Genomic DNA, 14,775 nt, shown 5'->3' on the forward strand with positions numbered 1-14,775 from the left:
AATCAAATCGGTTCTGCTTTCTACTCCAATACAAAAATAATAATGAGCTATAACATTAAACGATACCATCATTTTAGGCATACTGTTATAATGGAATACAACGAACTTAGAGCCTATTGGGATTGACTTAAAAGGTGGTCAAACCTACTTGTAAGTCATTTTTAGCTTTTGGAAGTGTTTGACAAAGTTAAAAATAAGTTTAAAATGATTTAAAAAAGTTAAAAACCAAAAGGGCTCTCCCTACTTTCTATTTTTTGACTTAGTCATTTAAGTTTGACTTTTTTTTTTTTTTGACTTAAAAACTACTTTTTCTTAAGCCAATCCAAACGGGAGTTTAATGTTGTGGGCGGGGGTGGGCATGGTATGGTATATACCGAATTACCATACCATATTGAAATTTTTAATACCGTCGTTTTGGTATTATGGTATTTGGTATGGTATATGGTATATATTTTAATATTTTTTTCGTATTCGGTACGGTATTTGGTATTTAGAAATAATATACCGGAATACCGAATACCATACCATACCAAAGTATATAGTTACATAAATAACATATATATATATATATATATATAATTAAAATACGAACAAATATGCAATCTAGTATTAGTATAAACTAAATGTTAGAAGTTGAAACTTGGACTTCTCTATGTAGATTGAAATTTAATTGATTAACCAAAAGAGTTGTTTTTACTTTTTTTGAATCGAAGTCATAAAACTCTATTATATGAGTGTATATTAGTAAAAGTTGAAGAAACTATGGTTACTGATTTACCATACTGTAGAATACTTAAGAATACTTACACTGAACTTCAAAATATCAAACTATATTGAATTAAATTGGTATGGTAATGGTATAATGTCTTAAAAACCGAATACCAAAATTACGGTATTGGAACTTTGAAATACCGTACCATACCATGCCCACCCCTAATTGTGGGTGTATTTTTAGGGAACATTCAATCAATACACACTTTCTTGTATAACTTTGAGTAAACTCTGTAAGTGGAAACCCATTTTTCCCGTAACGTGATCTAATAAAATATCTCTAAGTTATTTCTCCAATAAATTGTCCAAAAGCTAGCCTTGTCCAGTTTCCTTCCTCTCTTAACATAATATTCAACTGAATTGGTGGTTTTCTTATTTTACTTTTCTCCCTTCCCACAATCTTTGGGAAGATTGAATTGACTTTTGATGAATGAAATATTTCTCAAATGATCTTGTAAAAGATTAGTGTGGCTTTGGGACCAAAATCGATATACTTTATGTTCTTCTACACAGCTCTTGTTTATATAGGCAAGACTTCTTAACTGCTTTGGTTGTCTCCTTGCCTGCAACTTGCACTACGATGAATGACAAACTGTAGCAATAAATATTTTCCAAAGAAACGTTTCTGGGACAGGTTATCAAAATATAATATTTGTGTTGTAAAATAGGTGATTGGCTGTTGTTTACTGATCAAGAACTTCCCACTTTGTTTATGCTTTACTGTGCTCCGCAAAGTTGCGCTTTCTTTTGATAGGGTGAAGGATATGTTTCATTTTCTGTTTTATCAAGCTGAGCAATTCAATGATTTTGTTCTTTAGGTAGGCATGATGCTTAGAGGTATGGGGTTTGACAATAGCACCTCACTTTATGTTGCGGCGGGAAAAATTTATAAAGCTGAGAAATATATGACCCCACTCAAACGGATGTTCCCACGGCTGGAATCAAAGGATACATTAGCTTCCACAGAAGAACTTGCTCCATTTGAGGTACGACTCTGTGCTGCTTTTGCCTTATGAAACAGGCTTATTCTATCAGAAAAGTAAGCTGCAATAAATATTTGGTTCAGGGACACTCATCTAGGTTGGCAGCCCTTGATTATACAGTCTGTCTTTATAGTGAAGCTTTTGTCACAACTCAGGGTGGCAACTTTCCTCACTTCTTAGTGGGTCACAGAAGATATCTGTATGAAGGACATGCAAAGACAATTAAACCTGATAAAAGGAAATTGGTTCTTCTGTTTGACAGCCCAGATATCAGGTTAAAGTGAATGCAATATACTTTTAAATTTCTAGTCGTTACTTGCACCAATTGACTGTCCTTGCAGGTTCTTGTGTTATTATGCACAAACATACTCACATGGTCTTACTTACCTCTTTTCATTGCATTGGCACTAAAAAACTGGAATTTCTCAACTCTTCTCTCTTTACTTCTGTCTTTGTTTTTGATAATTGTGGTGTCCAAGCTCTCTTTTCACATAGATTTGCATGCAATACATGTAAAACTGAAAACAGGGAAGACAATACACAGCTGACAGCATCATAAGGTGTTTCTTTTTCATATTATGGTGAACTTGTATAGTACTTGGGCATCTGTCCCCGAACTAAAAAAGGACAGAAATATCTTTCATGCCCTGATAATGAGTGAAACCAGAGACAGGGAATTCTAGCAGTCATCAGTGTTCTCAGTCTGGCAGTTGGATATCCGCTTTATCTTACACTTGAAAGTATAGTTTTAATGAAATGTTAATTGAAAGTCTCTAGGGGAAAAATTGTAATGAGAACCTAGGTAATCGTTGGAGACTACTTATTAGTTAAAATTACTGTTCAACCTGGTCATTGTTTTTCAAAAGTGAAACAATACGATATTGGTTATTGGAACGTCAGTTTTCTCTAACATTTCTGCTGCTGATAGGTATCTGCGAAAATCTGTCATAGCAAGTTCTGAGAATGATGCATTGCCTCATAGTATAAAACATTTGGTTTAGTGACAGATTTTTTCCACTTGGAATGCATGTTGTGAACTTAATTTACGATACAATCTATTTGCATTCAATTTCTACAGATGGAATGACTTCAAAAGCCAATTGCAAGACATGCTTCATCATAGTGATACAAAGGGGGTCGAGTTAAAGAAACCTAGTAGCTCCCTTTACACATTCCCAATGCCAGATTGCATGTGTAAGCATGCAGATGTCAAAAGTGCAAGTGGTAACAGGAGAAGACTAGTATGATACTTTAGGATACACAATAGCTGTATAAAAGCTTATATACTGGCAAATGGAATGGAATACTCAATAGCTATACAAAAGGTTTTGTACTTGTAACTTTCTTTTGTGCGTTTCAGTCACCCATTTTTTGTACATGTCCATAATTCATATGATATTTCTAAAGTCCTTTGATTGGTTTGTTAGTTTAACTGAAATTCTCAATTTTCATTCTAAACAGATGCTGTAATTCTGGGCTGTAATTACATGGGATTTTTATGGCTAATCCATGCGGTACAAAGTTGTAACACCCCAGAAAAATTTTGAGCTAAGACTCAAACCGTTCTTCGTACTGAATGAGATTTTTTCAAGGAATTTAAAATTTCTTGAGTGTTAAGATCACTAGATGTAGCACCTTAAGTTCCAAGAAGAACCAAAGAGAGTTCATTCAAGTCATTCCCAAGTTTTTCTTAAGTTTTGGTTCAACTACAAACGACCATAACTCTTAGTAGAAAATGAGTTAGGTGAGCTACAAGATACAAAATTAAAGTCCTTTGAGTCCTCTTTCCAACACCACCGAGTTTGCTAAATTTCGAGCTCTGAGTAAAAAGTTATGACTAATTTACTAACGATGCCCAACCTGGCAGCAGCTCCGCGATGACTCCGAGTTACGGAGCCAATATGGACCTCACTGCCTGGTGAAAAATCATTCCAACTCCCAACTCGTTTTATTTATTTATTTAAGGGTATTTTAGTCCTAAAACCCCTTAGGAGGACATCTAAATTGCCCTAAACATGTAGAAAATTAGTTTTCTTAAATCAAACCCTCTCATTCACTCCAAAAATTCTAACGCTCAAGGAATTTAAGAAACGTAGGCTAGAGTTCATCTTTCAAGATTTTTCCTTCAAATTGCTTCAAGAAGATGGTACTTTCAGGTATGTAAGCTTCCATAGTGTTGAGTTTGTTCACCCACACGCTAATCATGTTAATTTCAACGTTAAGTTTGTTCTAGAAAGTTGAAAGTATGATGTTCTTTATATTAGCTTTAGTTCTTGAGTTTAGATGAGATTATTGAGTGCCTTGATGAAATCATGTCGATTTTACAGTTGTTTATGAGTAGGTTCTTGTGTTCATGTGTTGGATATCTAAATCTAAAGAGGAATTGAGAAAAAAGAACCGAGTTTAGGTGAATTGTGGTTAGAAAACGAAGAAGGAAAACGTCGGGCGAATCTGGCACCTTGCTCCGCGTCACGGACTTGCTTCCCCATTTCATAAAGTTTGTCTTTGCGTCGCGGAGAGGTCACAAACCTCTCTGCCTCAAAAGTTAATTCGCGACCAAATATTTTAATTCACCTCCGCGTCGTGGACTTGCTTCCAGACAATGATTTCTTGATTGTTTTTCATGTTTAACTATCTAAAAACACTCCTAAACATTACGAGATCATTCCTATCACAAATCACAACCTTGAATTCATAAATCACATTCAAGGTAGAGTTGAGAGTCAAGTCTTGAGAGTTCTTTCGGACATTTTGAGAAAGTCCCTTTGAGTCTTTTTTATGAGTCTTTTACAACTTCTAGTAACTTGTTTCAAGACTCGAGCAAGTGAGTATGACGATGATGAGAATGTATTCATGAGTTTACTTTGTCATCATGAGATCTTTCGTATCATGAACCATAACTCTTGAATTCATAATTCACTTTCAAGAGAGGGTTAAAAGTAGAGTTCAAGAAAGTCTTTGCGTTCAATTGTAAATACTTTGAGATCCACTATCGATTTGAGTTAAATTTTGAGAAGTAAGTATGAAAATTAGAAGAGTCGTATACCTGAGTTCCTTATTGATATTTTGACCTTTGAGTCAAGTAGTTCATGGCCAGAACTTCCGCATGAACTCTATCAGTTTAGTAGTTCCAAGTATTTGAGTATGTCTATGGTTATTGAAAACCTTGCATTGAGTTGTTCAAGTCCATAATTTGGCGTGAATCATATTTTTTAAAACTCGTTTACAAATGTTTAAACTTTGTTTTAAGACTTAAGCTTTGATGTTGAGTAAGAGTAAAGTTCATTTTCTTTAAAATGATTTATGGGAACTAAGTATTCCTTAAGAGTAAATGTTTTCACATTTAAGATGAGAGAAAATTGAGATTTCCAAAAGAGTTTTGAGCAAGAAAGGGAACATCGATTCCAAGAGAGTTTTTAAGCTAAGTTTTTGATTAATTAGCTCAAACTAAAGAAAGAGTTTGTTTTTACAAATATATGAGCTAAGTATATTTTGGGAGTAGTATTGAGCACCGATATGGGGGCAAGTTTGAGTTCAGATAACTCACATCTCCATAAACCATGTAGCCATCATGGGTAGTAAAGGATCATACTTTTTAGATGACTCCTTAAGATTCTTTTAGCATAAGCTAGTGGATCCACTAAGTTAAGCGTTCTATATGACGACAAAGTATAGGACAATTCTGGCAGCGTGGGCAATCACTACTTAGGCTCATAGTGGTGGTTGTCGGTTAGAGAAACTCCACAGAAACTATATTACTTTATTATATAAGTAAAGTTGAGNTAAGCTAGTGGATCCACTAAGTTAAGCGTTCTATATGACGACAAAGTATAGGACAATTCTGGCAGCGTGGACAATCACTACTTAGGCTCATAGTGGTGGTTGTCGGTTAGAGAAACTCCACAGAAACTATATTACTTTATTATATAAGTAAAGTTGAGTTTGTTATTGCATTTTCTTTAACGAACTAAGTTGTTTTTACTGTTTTATAAAGCTTTCCATGTATTGCATGTGTATTGTTGCTTTATATTGAGTTGAGTACCGAGAGTCGAATATCATATCTTTGAGTTGAGTATCTAATCTCTGAGTTGAGTATCTTATCCTTGAGTACTTCTGAGTTGAGTAAGTTTGAGTAGTTTTGAATATCCTTGAGTTGAGTAAGTTTGAGAAGAGGTAAGCATGTTTCCTTTTTATCAAGTTTCAAGCTTATGTTTATGTTTTAGAATTCCCCTTACATGCTCGTACATTCCACGTACTGAGCCATTTGGCCTGAATCTTTTCATGATGTAGACACAGGTATTCGGGATCATCAACATTCGTTGATACATCCGGGAGTTCGAGTTAGCTATGGTGAGCCTCCTTGTTTTCGGAGGATTTTATTACTTTTCCGTTTAGTCAGGATGTCGTGGGTCTTGTCCTGACTTCCATCTTTATCAATTAGAGGCTTCATAGATAGTCAGTATAGTTGAGAAGTCAGTATTATTCATTTATTTTATTAAATGTTTTAAAGATTTAAGTTGCATATTTTATGGCAAGTTGAGTATATTATTTTTATAAAGTTGTTCATTTGAGTTAAAGTTTCGAAAAGTTGTGTTTATTGAATTTTATTCAGTTTTAAGCTTTTGCATGCTTAAGTTAGTCTTCCGCTTGTAGTTAGCCAGGATGAGGGTTTGCTTGGGGACTAACAATGGTTCTTGAGTGCCGACCACGTCCAAGTTGTAGACTCGGATCGTGACAAAAGTATTTCCCATTGGTTGCCTATTTGTACCATTTACCACCAAATAATTACTCTACATACCTAGTTTAATCCACAACTCCCTATGCTTTAGGAGATACTTCCTTGTATTGTTGATATGCTCTAAATACATCTAACAGTTAGTGCAAGTGATTGTAGTCAAATACAAATAAGTTGGGGTCGAATTTCACAAGCGAAAAGGAAAATGTCACCTATGATGGCATACTTTGCATTGTATAACAAGTTGGTATTATATCTAATGCAGTATTAACGTAAGATATATGTGTTCGTTTTTCTAATGGATGTAACTACTAGAGTTGTTTTCCTTCCTGATGGTTAAGTGTTACCGGATACTTGTGGTAGTACAAAGTTTAGCTGGTTGTCTTTTGATGAGCCATGATTTCTTACTCTTAACGTTTATTGTTCTCTAATGGTTAAACGTACTTTCTGCCAGTTGATTTAACAACCGAATTGAAGTGATATATTATTGATCATACTAAGCCTAGTAAAGTCAATTTATTCTTATGCGGATTTATTAAACAAGGGATAAAGCCTTGAGTTCTTGATAATTGATTGGTCCAACTTCAATTTACTTTTTCAGGTTAAATTAGAGCAATGGCATGATTAACATTTGCAACTGTTAATCTATATAAAGAATGGTAAATTAATTATCCATCAACAACCTTCTAATCATGTAAAACACTTTATGTATCTTAGGAACTTCCTATCTAGGTTAACAACCCTAGCAATAAATATTTTTACTCATAGTAAATGCAAGAACACACATAGAATTTGAAAGCATCATACTTATATGGAGAATTAGATTGAAATAAATTGAAAGATTGAATAACGAAAACACGAGTCTCATTAGAACTAGGAAATGTTTACGATGTTGCCTTAGATAGACAATAGTTCATATTGACGGTCTGTTGATGGGTTCAACGACCCTTCATGTTCACCATCAGCAACATTTTCTACGTATACACTTCTCTGAATCTTGACTTATGGGACCTTCTATGGATCATCAATTTATTTTACGGTCTATAGTGTTGTTGTGGAACTCTTCTAGAAATTACACCTTCTTTGAAATTTTGGTCTGCGGGTTTCAGTATCATTAACTGTCCATCAGCTTCTTCTCTGTTTTGTGATTAGACATGCTTGCATCTACAAGATTTTGGCCTTTTTACAACACAAGTGATGGCCCGTCGATGCCTTTGACCAACCATAGTTGACTCCATCCCTAATTTCTTACTTACCTATGTTTTATCCCTTTCACCGAAAACATCACAAAAATTCATCATATCACACAAAATGTGCTTAAGATTCGCATTAATTTCTTATTTAAAAACATTATATGGCATATTTCCCGGCACTTCAACACCCCCGACTTAGAGTCTTTGGTTATCCTCAAGCAACTCTTTAGGAATTCATTAAACTATGCTTAATATCACAAAAAGACTAAGGGTAATTTAGTAGCGTGTATTAGAAACATAATGCATGCATTAGATTTGTGTATAACTAGTACCTTATTAGGTACACTTTTTGAGCTTACACATTAGTTATACACTCTAGTGTGTATTACTAATACATGAAAATTCATGATATTAGTAATGCAAAGGGTTTTAATGCTGCATTAGCATGATTGAAGACATAATTGCCCATCAAAAAAATTTCCACATCATTTCCACCAAATTTGTGAAGGGTATTTATGTAAACACATATTTCTTTAGAATTATGAAATGCATGTTATTTGTAATACATCAAATCAAACACTATACAAATAATTAGCTCAACATAACTAATACAAGCATAAGTATGATATCATATTCAATACTATTCTTATACACCCTACCAAACGACTCCTTTGTCTACAATTGTAAGACCACACAAATTCTAAAACAAGATTCAAACCATAAGATGATTCCTAGTTTTGCATAGGTATTAAGGTCAATTCTTTAGTTAGGGAAGTGTATTTGATGTGATTTAGTGTTATAAGGAATCTCTAGCACTAAGTCAAGTTCAAAGTTTCCCTAGCGATTAATTTTTTGAATGAGATCATCCAAGGGTCAACTTCAAATGAGCATGTCTCTTATAATATGAGGAGTTATGTTAGGCCCCACACCTACACCCTGACATAGTTGTCATGACCCAAAAATGGATGTGATGACACTTGTTTATTCCCATCAAGACAAGTCAACCTCAACCCAACAACACGAAAGAAAAGCAGAAAGTATTAAAGAACAACATAAGAACATAAAACTTATTCATTCTAATATAATCCCAAAACCTAGTTGTCACGTCTACAAGCTACAAAAGCATAAAGTGTGGAAATAAAAGATAATTACAAGTCTCAATGTCTATGTTTCTCAAATAGAACAAAGCATAAACATAAAGGAAGAAGAGGGCCAGCCGGAATGACAAGCAACTACCTCCCAAAGCGCTTCAACAGGCCTCAGGTATAAAAGAAGAGCAATCATATGGAACTGGGTTCAGAACCTACACAAGTGTAGAAGCAAGAGATGAGTACCAAATAAGACGGTACTCATCAAGCAACCAAATAAACAACGAAAAACTAGCTAGAAAACGATTACTCCTTTCATCCCAACCGAACCTCCTTAAACTACAACCTAAATAGAAATTAACCCAACCTAATAGTTTCACAATACACAACCCACAAGTCTTTATAGTCACGGTTCAACAACCAACATGTATCAAGTATGACAATCACAAGTGTTAACTAGATCAATCACAACTATCAAGTTCATCAAAGCACATTAATCAAGAACACTGAATCCAAAATTCCAAGATTTGTCATGCATAATATCAATCAGAACTCATGGGAACCGCCCATAGTTCATGATCTCATCGGTAGTGACCTCGACATCAATATCACTCGTTGGTAATCACCTTAACATCCACAAAACTCACCAAAAATGACCTCGACATCAATAACACTAGCCGAAAATGACCTTGGCATCAATAACACTTGCCACAGATGACATCCGCATCAATAACACTCACCAAAAATGACCTCGGTATTAATAACTTTTGCTAAAAATGACCTTGGGATCAATAATCATCACATGACTCATCACAGTGTACACAAATTAATTCAACTAAACAATTTAACACCATAAGAAAGAGACAATAACTCAAGAGATTCAAGGCCACAGTAATGCCATCAAAACATTTCATCAATCAACATATTAGGGCTCACAACAAGGCAAATTCAAAAAATATTATGATAAACACGTTGCGTTTTCATTAATCCCCTTTTATTCATTTGATATCAATCAAGTGGAATAATTGAACCCATCACCTTGTTTCCCTCNCCCCCCCCCCCCCCCCAACACATACAAATGAAGGGAAATACGCGATTCAACTAATTTTACAAGGTTTAGGAGATTACTTGCCTCAATTTCAATCAAAAGTCAATCCAAGACTTGAGTCTTTCCTTTCCGAACAATGTCAAAAGCCATACAATCTAATTCAATCAAGTAATCATAATAAGATTTCAGAAATAACAATACCTAATTCATACATTTACAGAATGGGTCAAATCAACTCAATAACCCAATTTTGAAAATGAGCTTTGACTCCCAAAATCTTTACTTGTAAAGATTACCCTAGATATTTGAAACTCATTGGTGAAAACCATTTCGAAAAAGGATTTAAAATTCGTTCATAATCATCATTTTACTAAGTTCTTGGGTTCTTGAAGAAAAACCCAAAATTTCATTCCAAAACCTTGATTTGAACACTCATAATCATAAATAATAATGGGTAGATGAAGATTTAAGATTACGAATCATTACCTAAATATTACTTCTTAAAAGATTGTTTAAATTGCCACACTTAAGCTCCTAAAACTAAAAAAATGGTGAAATGGGGTTGAAACCCCAATTTTTGGAAATTATTTTGTCCAGGGATTCTCCACGAACACGGACTCACTGTCCACAAACGCGGACGAACAACTCATAAAGGAGATCTGCGAATGCGCGCTCAACTCCACGAACACAGAGGTCAAAACTTTGAACTCTCACGAATGTGGTCACCTCTCCACCATCGCAAAGAGTTGACCTTAATCACACACCTAATTAAAAAAACATTGAATGAACCCTTAGGATTTGTTCGAAATCCCGTACACACAAACCATATAGGCAAATTGAATAGAACAATTGTTCCAGACTCAACAGAACCATCAAAATATAAATTTGAGGACTCGTTGATTTGAAACTTGTGAAAGTCACAAGAAATGAACATAACACCTAAAAAGGCCAAATCAAGCTCCAGACCTCTATAAATTCAACCAAGTCCTCACCTAGGACTATAATCATCCCCCAAATCCAACGGAACCCTCTAAATTCTGATTCAAGCATCTGAAGCTTGAATATTGACCAAAGTCAACCCAAAGGCTAAAATTCCATAATTTTCCAATTTAGAACTTCAAATCCTCAAAAAGATTCTGAGTTTGAAACCGATAACCCCCATAGTCAAATTTCCACATTTCGAGATTGATGAATTGAGAGAACTCCATTCCAACTCTCGAAACTTTAAAATGTACTGAAAACCACTTTTTAAGCGCTTAAGCTTTTCAAATTTCAAAATTCTAAAAATTCACAACTCTTAACTCAAATCTTGAAACCAATATGAAAACTCATTCAAAAATGACCCGGGGCCAATATTAGGAGTGGTAAAATGGTAGTTTTCTAAAAGTTTCATAAAATGATCAACCGGGTCATTACATTATCCACAACTAAAAACCATGTTTACCCTCAATATAAAGCAAAAGAAAGTACCTGAAGCCTAAAAGAGCTGAGTATATCTGGCACCCATATCAAACTCTGTCTCCCAAGTCACCTCACCAACAGAATAGTGCTTCCAATGCACCTTCATTAAAACAATATCTTTGTTCTTAAGCTTTCAGACCTTCCTATCCAAGATTGATATAGGCTCCTACTCAAAGGACAAGTCTGGACCCACCACAACTGAATCAAGAGTAAGTACACGGGACTCATCCGACACATACTTCTGAATCATGGAGACATGAAACACATGATGCACATCTGTCAAGCTAGCTGGAAAGGTTAACTTATAGGCCATCTCTCCTATTCGGCTCAAAATCCTCAAAAGATCCAATTAATCTAGAGATAAGATTACCTTTCTTTCCAAACCTCACTATCCCCTTCAATAGTGACACTCAGGGCCAAACATGATCACCCTCCTTAAACACTAGGGCTCGAAGTCTAGGGTATGCATAAGACTTCTGTCGACTCTGAACTGTCAATAGTTTACCCTGAATCATACATACCTACTCTATAGTATCTCTAAGTAGTTTTGTGTCCAAAGAGTCCATCGCAGCTATATCAAGCCAACCGATCAGAGATCTACACCGTCTACCATACAACGCCTCAAATAGGGCTATCTGTATAGTGGAATAATAATTGTTATTGTAGGTAAACTCTGGTAAGGAAAAATTCTAATCCAATCTAGCACCAAAATAAATCACACAAGCTCGAAGCATATCCTCCGATACCTAAATCGTCCGCTCATGCTGACCATTTGTTTGAGGGTGGAAAGATGAACTCATATGTTACTGAGTACCCAAACCATGTTGTAAAGCCTTCTAGAAATGAGAAGTGAACAATGAACCTTGCTCCGAGACAATAGAACAAGGACTCCATGTAGTCGCACAATCTGACTGAAATAATGCTGGGATAACTCCACCCTATACTTCACCCCAACATGGATGAAATGGGTGGACTTTGTCAGCCTCTCAACAACTACCCAAATAGAGTCATAACCCCCCACAATGGTAGGCAAACCCACAATAAAATACATAGTGATCCCTTCCCACTTCCAAGTAGGAATAAACATCTTCTCAAATATACCTCCGGGCCGCTGGTGCTCACATTTGACCTGTTGGCAAGTCAAACATCTAGACATAAAGTCTGCAATATCCCTCTTCATGACACACAACCATTTATGCTGGCTCAGATCATGATACATCTTCGCCGCTCTCTATTGAGTAGAATCTCTAGAACAATGGGCTTCTTCAAGAATCAGTCTAATCAATTCGCCTACCTTGAACAAATAAATCCTACCTTCGATCCTCAAGATGCCATCATAATGAAAGACAACCTCCTTGCTTCCCCTTCCAATAGTTTGTCTCGAATGAGACATAACTTCTCGTCATAAAACTGGTGATCGCCGATCTACTCAACTAAAGAAGAATGAGCCTCTATGGAAGCAATAAAAGAACCAGTCTCCTTAGAAATCTGCAATCAGACAAGATTGTTGGCTAACCTCTGAACATCTATATCCAACGATATCTCCTAAATGCTGATAGTGGCAAGACTCTCCATACTAGAAGTCTTCCTACTCAATGCATTTGCCACCATATTGGCCTTTCCTGTGTAATACAAGATGGTGATATCATAATCCTTCAGTAGCTCAAGTCATCTGTGTTGCCTCACGTTCAGATCCCTCTAACTAATGATGTACTAAAGACTCGATGGTCAGTGAAGACCTCATAATATACCCCATACAAATAATGCTGCCATAACTTAAGCACAAAGACTATGACTTCCAACTTCAAGTCATGAGTAGGGTATTTATTCTCATATTTCTTCAACTGTCTAGAAGCATAGACGATCATCTTCCCTTTCTGCATCAGAAAACCACCTAACCCGACTCTAGAAGCATCATAATTGCAATAACTTGGAAATATAGTAGTCTAAGTTAGGGGATCAGTACTAAGTCAAGGCCTAGAAAAATTGACCTTGGCACCCTCCAAGAGTGCCTACACGGCCCGAGAAGGGCACCACGGTTCGTGGGAAGGGTCGTGGAGACTAGGCAATAGCTAGCCAATGGAGTCTCACCTCCACCGACTGCCTTGACGGCTTGTCGTGGCCACCACAGATCGTGGTGACACTCGTGGTGGTGAGGCAATAGCTCTCCAAGGCTGCTCAAAAGTTGGAACCTCCCCACGAGCCACTAGACGGTTCGTGAAGGCCTTGACGGGCTGTGGGAGGGATCGTGGTGATACCTTAGGTTTTTAGGGGTTAAGGGATGATGGCTTATCTACTGGTCCAAGACCACGAGGAGGACCACGGCTCGTGGTGAGGACCACGACTCATGGAGATGGAAATTGCACTGGCAAGTGAGGGGTTAAATAGTCTCTTTCGGTTTTGATTAGATCACAACCAAGTCATTTTGCCTAAGTCTAGGACCCATATATTAGTGATTTTAACCCTTAAACTCACCCATTCAAGACATTATTTCCAAAACCCCAAAAGAAATCCCAAAGCTCTTCCTCTCAATTATTTCTCTCTAGAACTTAAAGAAGAAAAAAAGAGTTGGAGCTAGGATCAAGATCAAGTCTCCATTCCTCAAGCATTTGTGGGCTTTGTTATTAAGTATGATGGCTTTTCATTCATGGAATCCTTTAATCCATGGAGCCCCTATGATTTCCCCAATCTAGAAGAAGAATTCCCCAATTCTAGTTAGGGTTTCTTCTAATGCTATGGAGTTTGATCCAAATGAGTGGATTTTGATTGTTTATGCTTGAATCGAGTAGATTCAATGATTTTATAATGACATGTACCCATGCCTAACCCATGATTCTAAGATGAATTTGATGTATGCATATAAGATTGATATGGTACATTATATATTTCTTGAGATGGAAGCATATATGATGAATTATGGTAAGAATTGTCTTGAGATTGAGGCATATTTAATGAATTATGATTATTAGGGCTTTGAGACTAAAGCTGAAGCATGAATTATTGAGGATTAGATAGGATTGTAGTGAAAGGTATTTACCCACATGATTCCTTATGTATGTATGTATATATGTATATATCTATATATGTGAAAGGCTTTATCACATTGAATGATTCTAGGTTGAAAGGATTGTTCACCTAAAATGAATTTATGTTAAAAAACTATGAAATTGATGAGGTTTCAAGTGATTTCCCATGACCTCCATATGATATGGAGGTGAATACCCATGATCCTTATTTAAAGATGTGGAGGCGAATACCCATGTCTTATGATGATGGGCATGAAGGTGAATACCCATGATCCTAATGTATGCAAAGGCAAGAGGTGAATACCCATTAGCCTTTAGAGTAAGGCAAGAGGTGAGTACCCATTAGCCTTTATAGGAGGCAAGGAGGAAAATCCCTATGTCTTAAAAGTTAGCATGAATAATGTGAATTATGTTATGAAGAAATGAATAGCTTGGATTGTTGCTTGAGTTTCCTTCCATGATGTAAGTAT

At 36.0% G+C, this 14,775-nt stretch overlaps 2 protein-coding genes across 6 annotated transcripts in view; both read left to right on the forward strand.

Moving 5' to 3' along the window:
- LOC125854920 (O-fucosyltransferase 9) overlaps positions 1–3,343 on the forward strand; it is a 44,059-nt gene extending 40,716 nt beyond the window's left edge. For 2 of the 4 annotated variants that reach the window (XM_049534522.1, XM_049534523.1), the window contains exons 8-10: positions 1,590–1,757; positions 1,838–2,028; positions 2,833–3,199. In XM_049534522.1, coding sequence (XP_049390479.1) covers positions 1,590–1,757; positions 1,838–2,028; positions 2,833–3,001 — 528 coding nt within the window. In that variant the 3' untranslated portion in view covers positions 3,002–3,199. The other 2 variants (XR_007445431.1, XM_049534524.1) reach the window with 2 other exon arrangements.
- Positions 1–14,775, forward strand: part of LOC125854934 (OVARIAN TUMOR DOMAIN-containing deubiquitinating enzyme 1) — a 1,192,864-nt gene that overhangs the window by 811,744 nt on the left and 366,345 nt on the right. The gene's annotated exons all lie outside the window — the stretch shown is intronic.

The sequence above is a fragment of the Solanum stenotomum genome, chromosome 2 (assembly GCF_019186545.1).
Source record: "Solanum stenotomum isolate F172 chromosome 2, ASM1918654v1, whole genome shotgun sequence".
NCBI classification, from domain to species: Eukaryota; Viridiplantae; Streptophyta; class Magnoliopsida; order Solanales; family Solanaceae; genus Solanum; species Solanum stenotomum.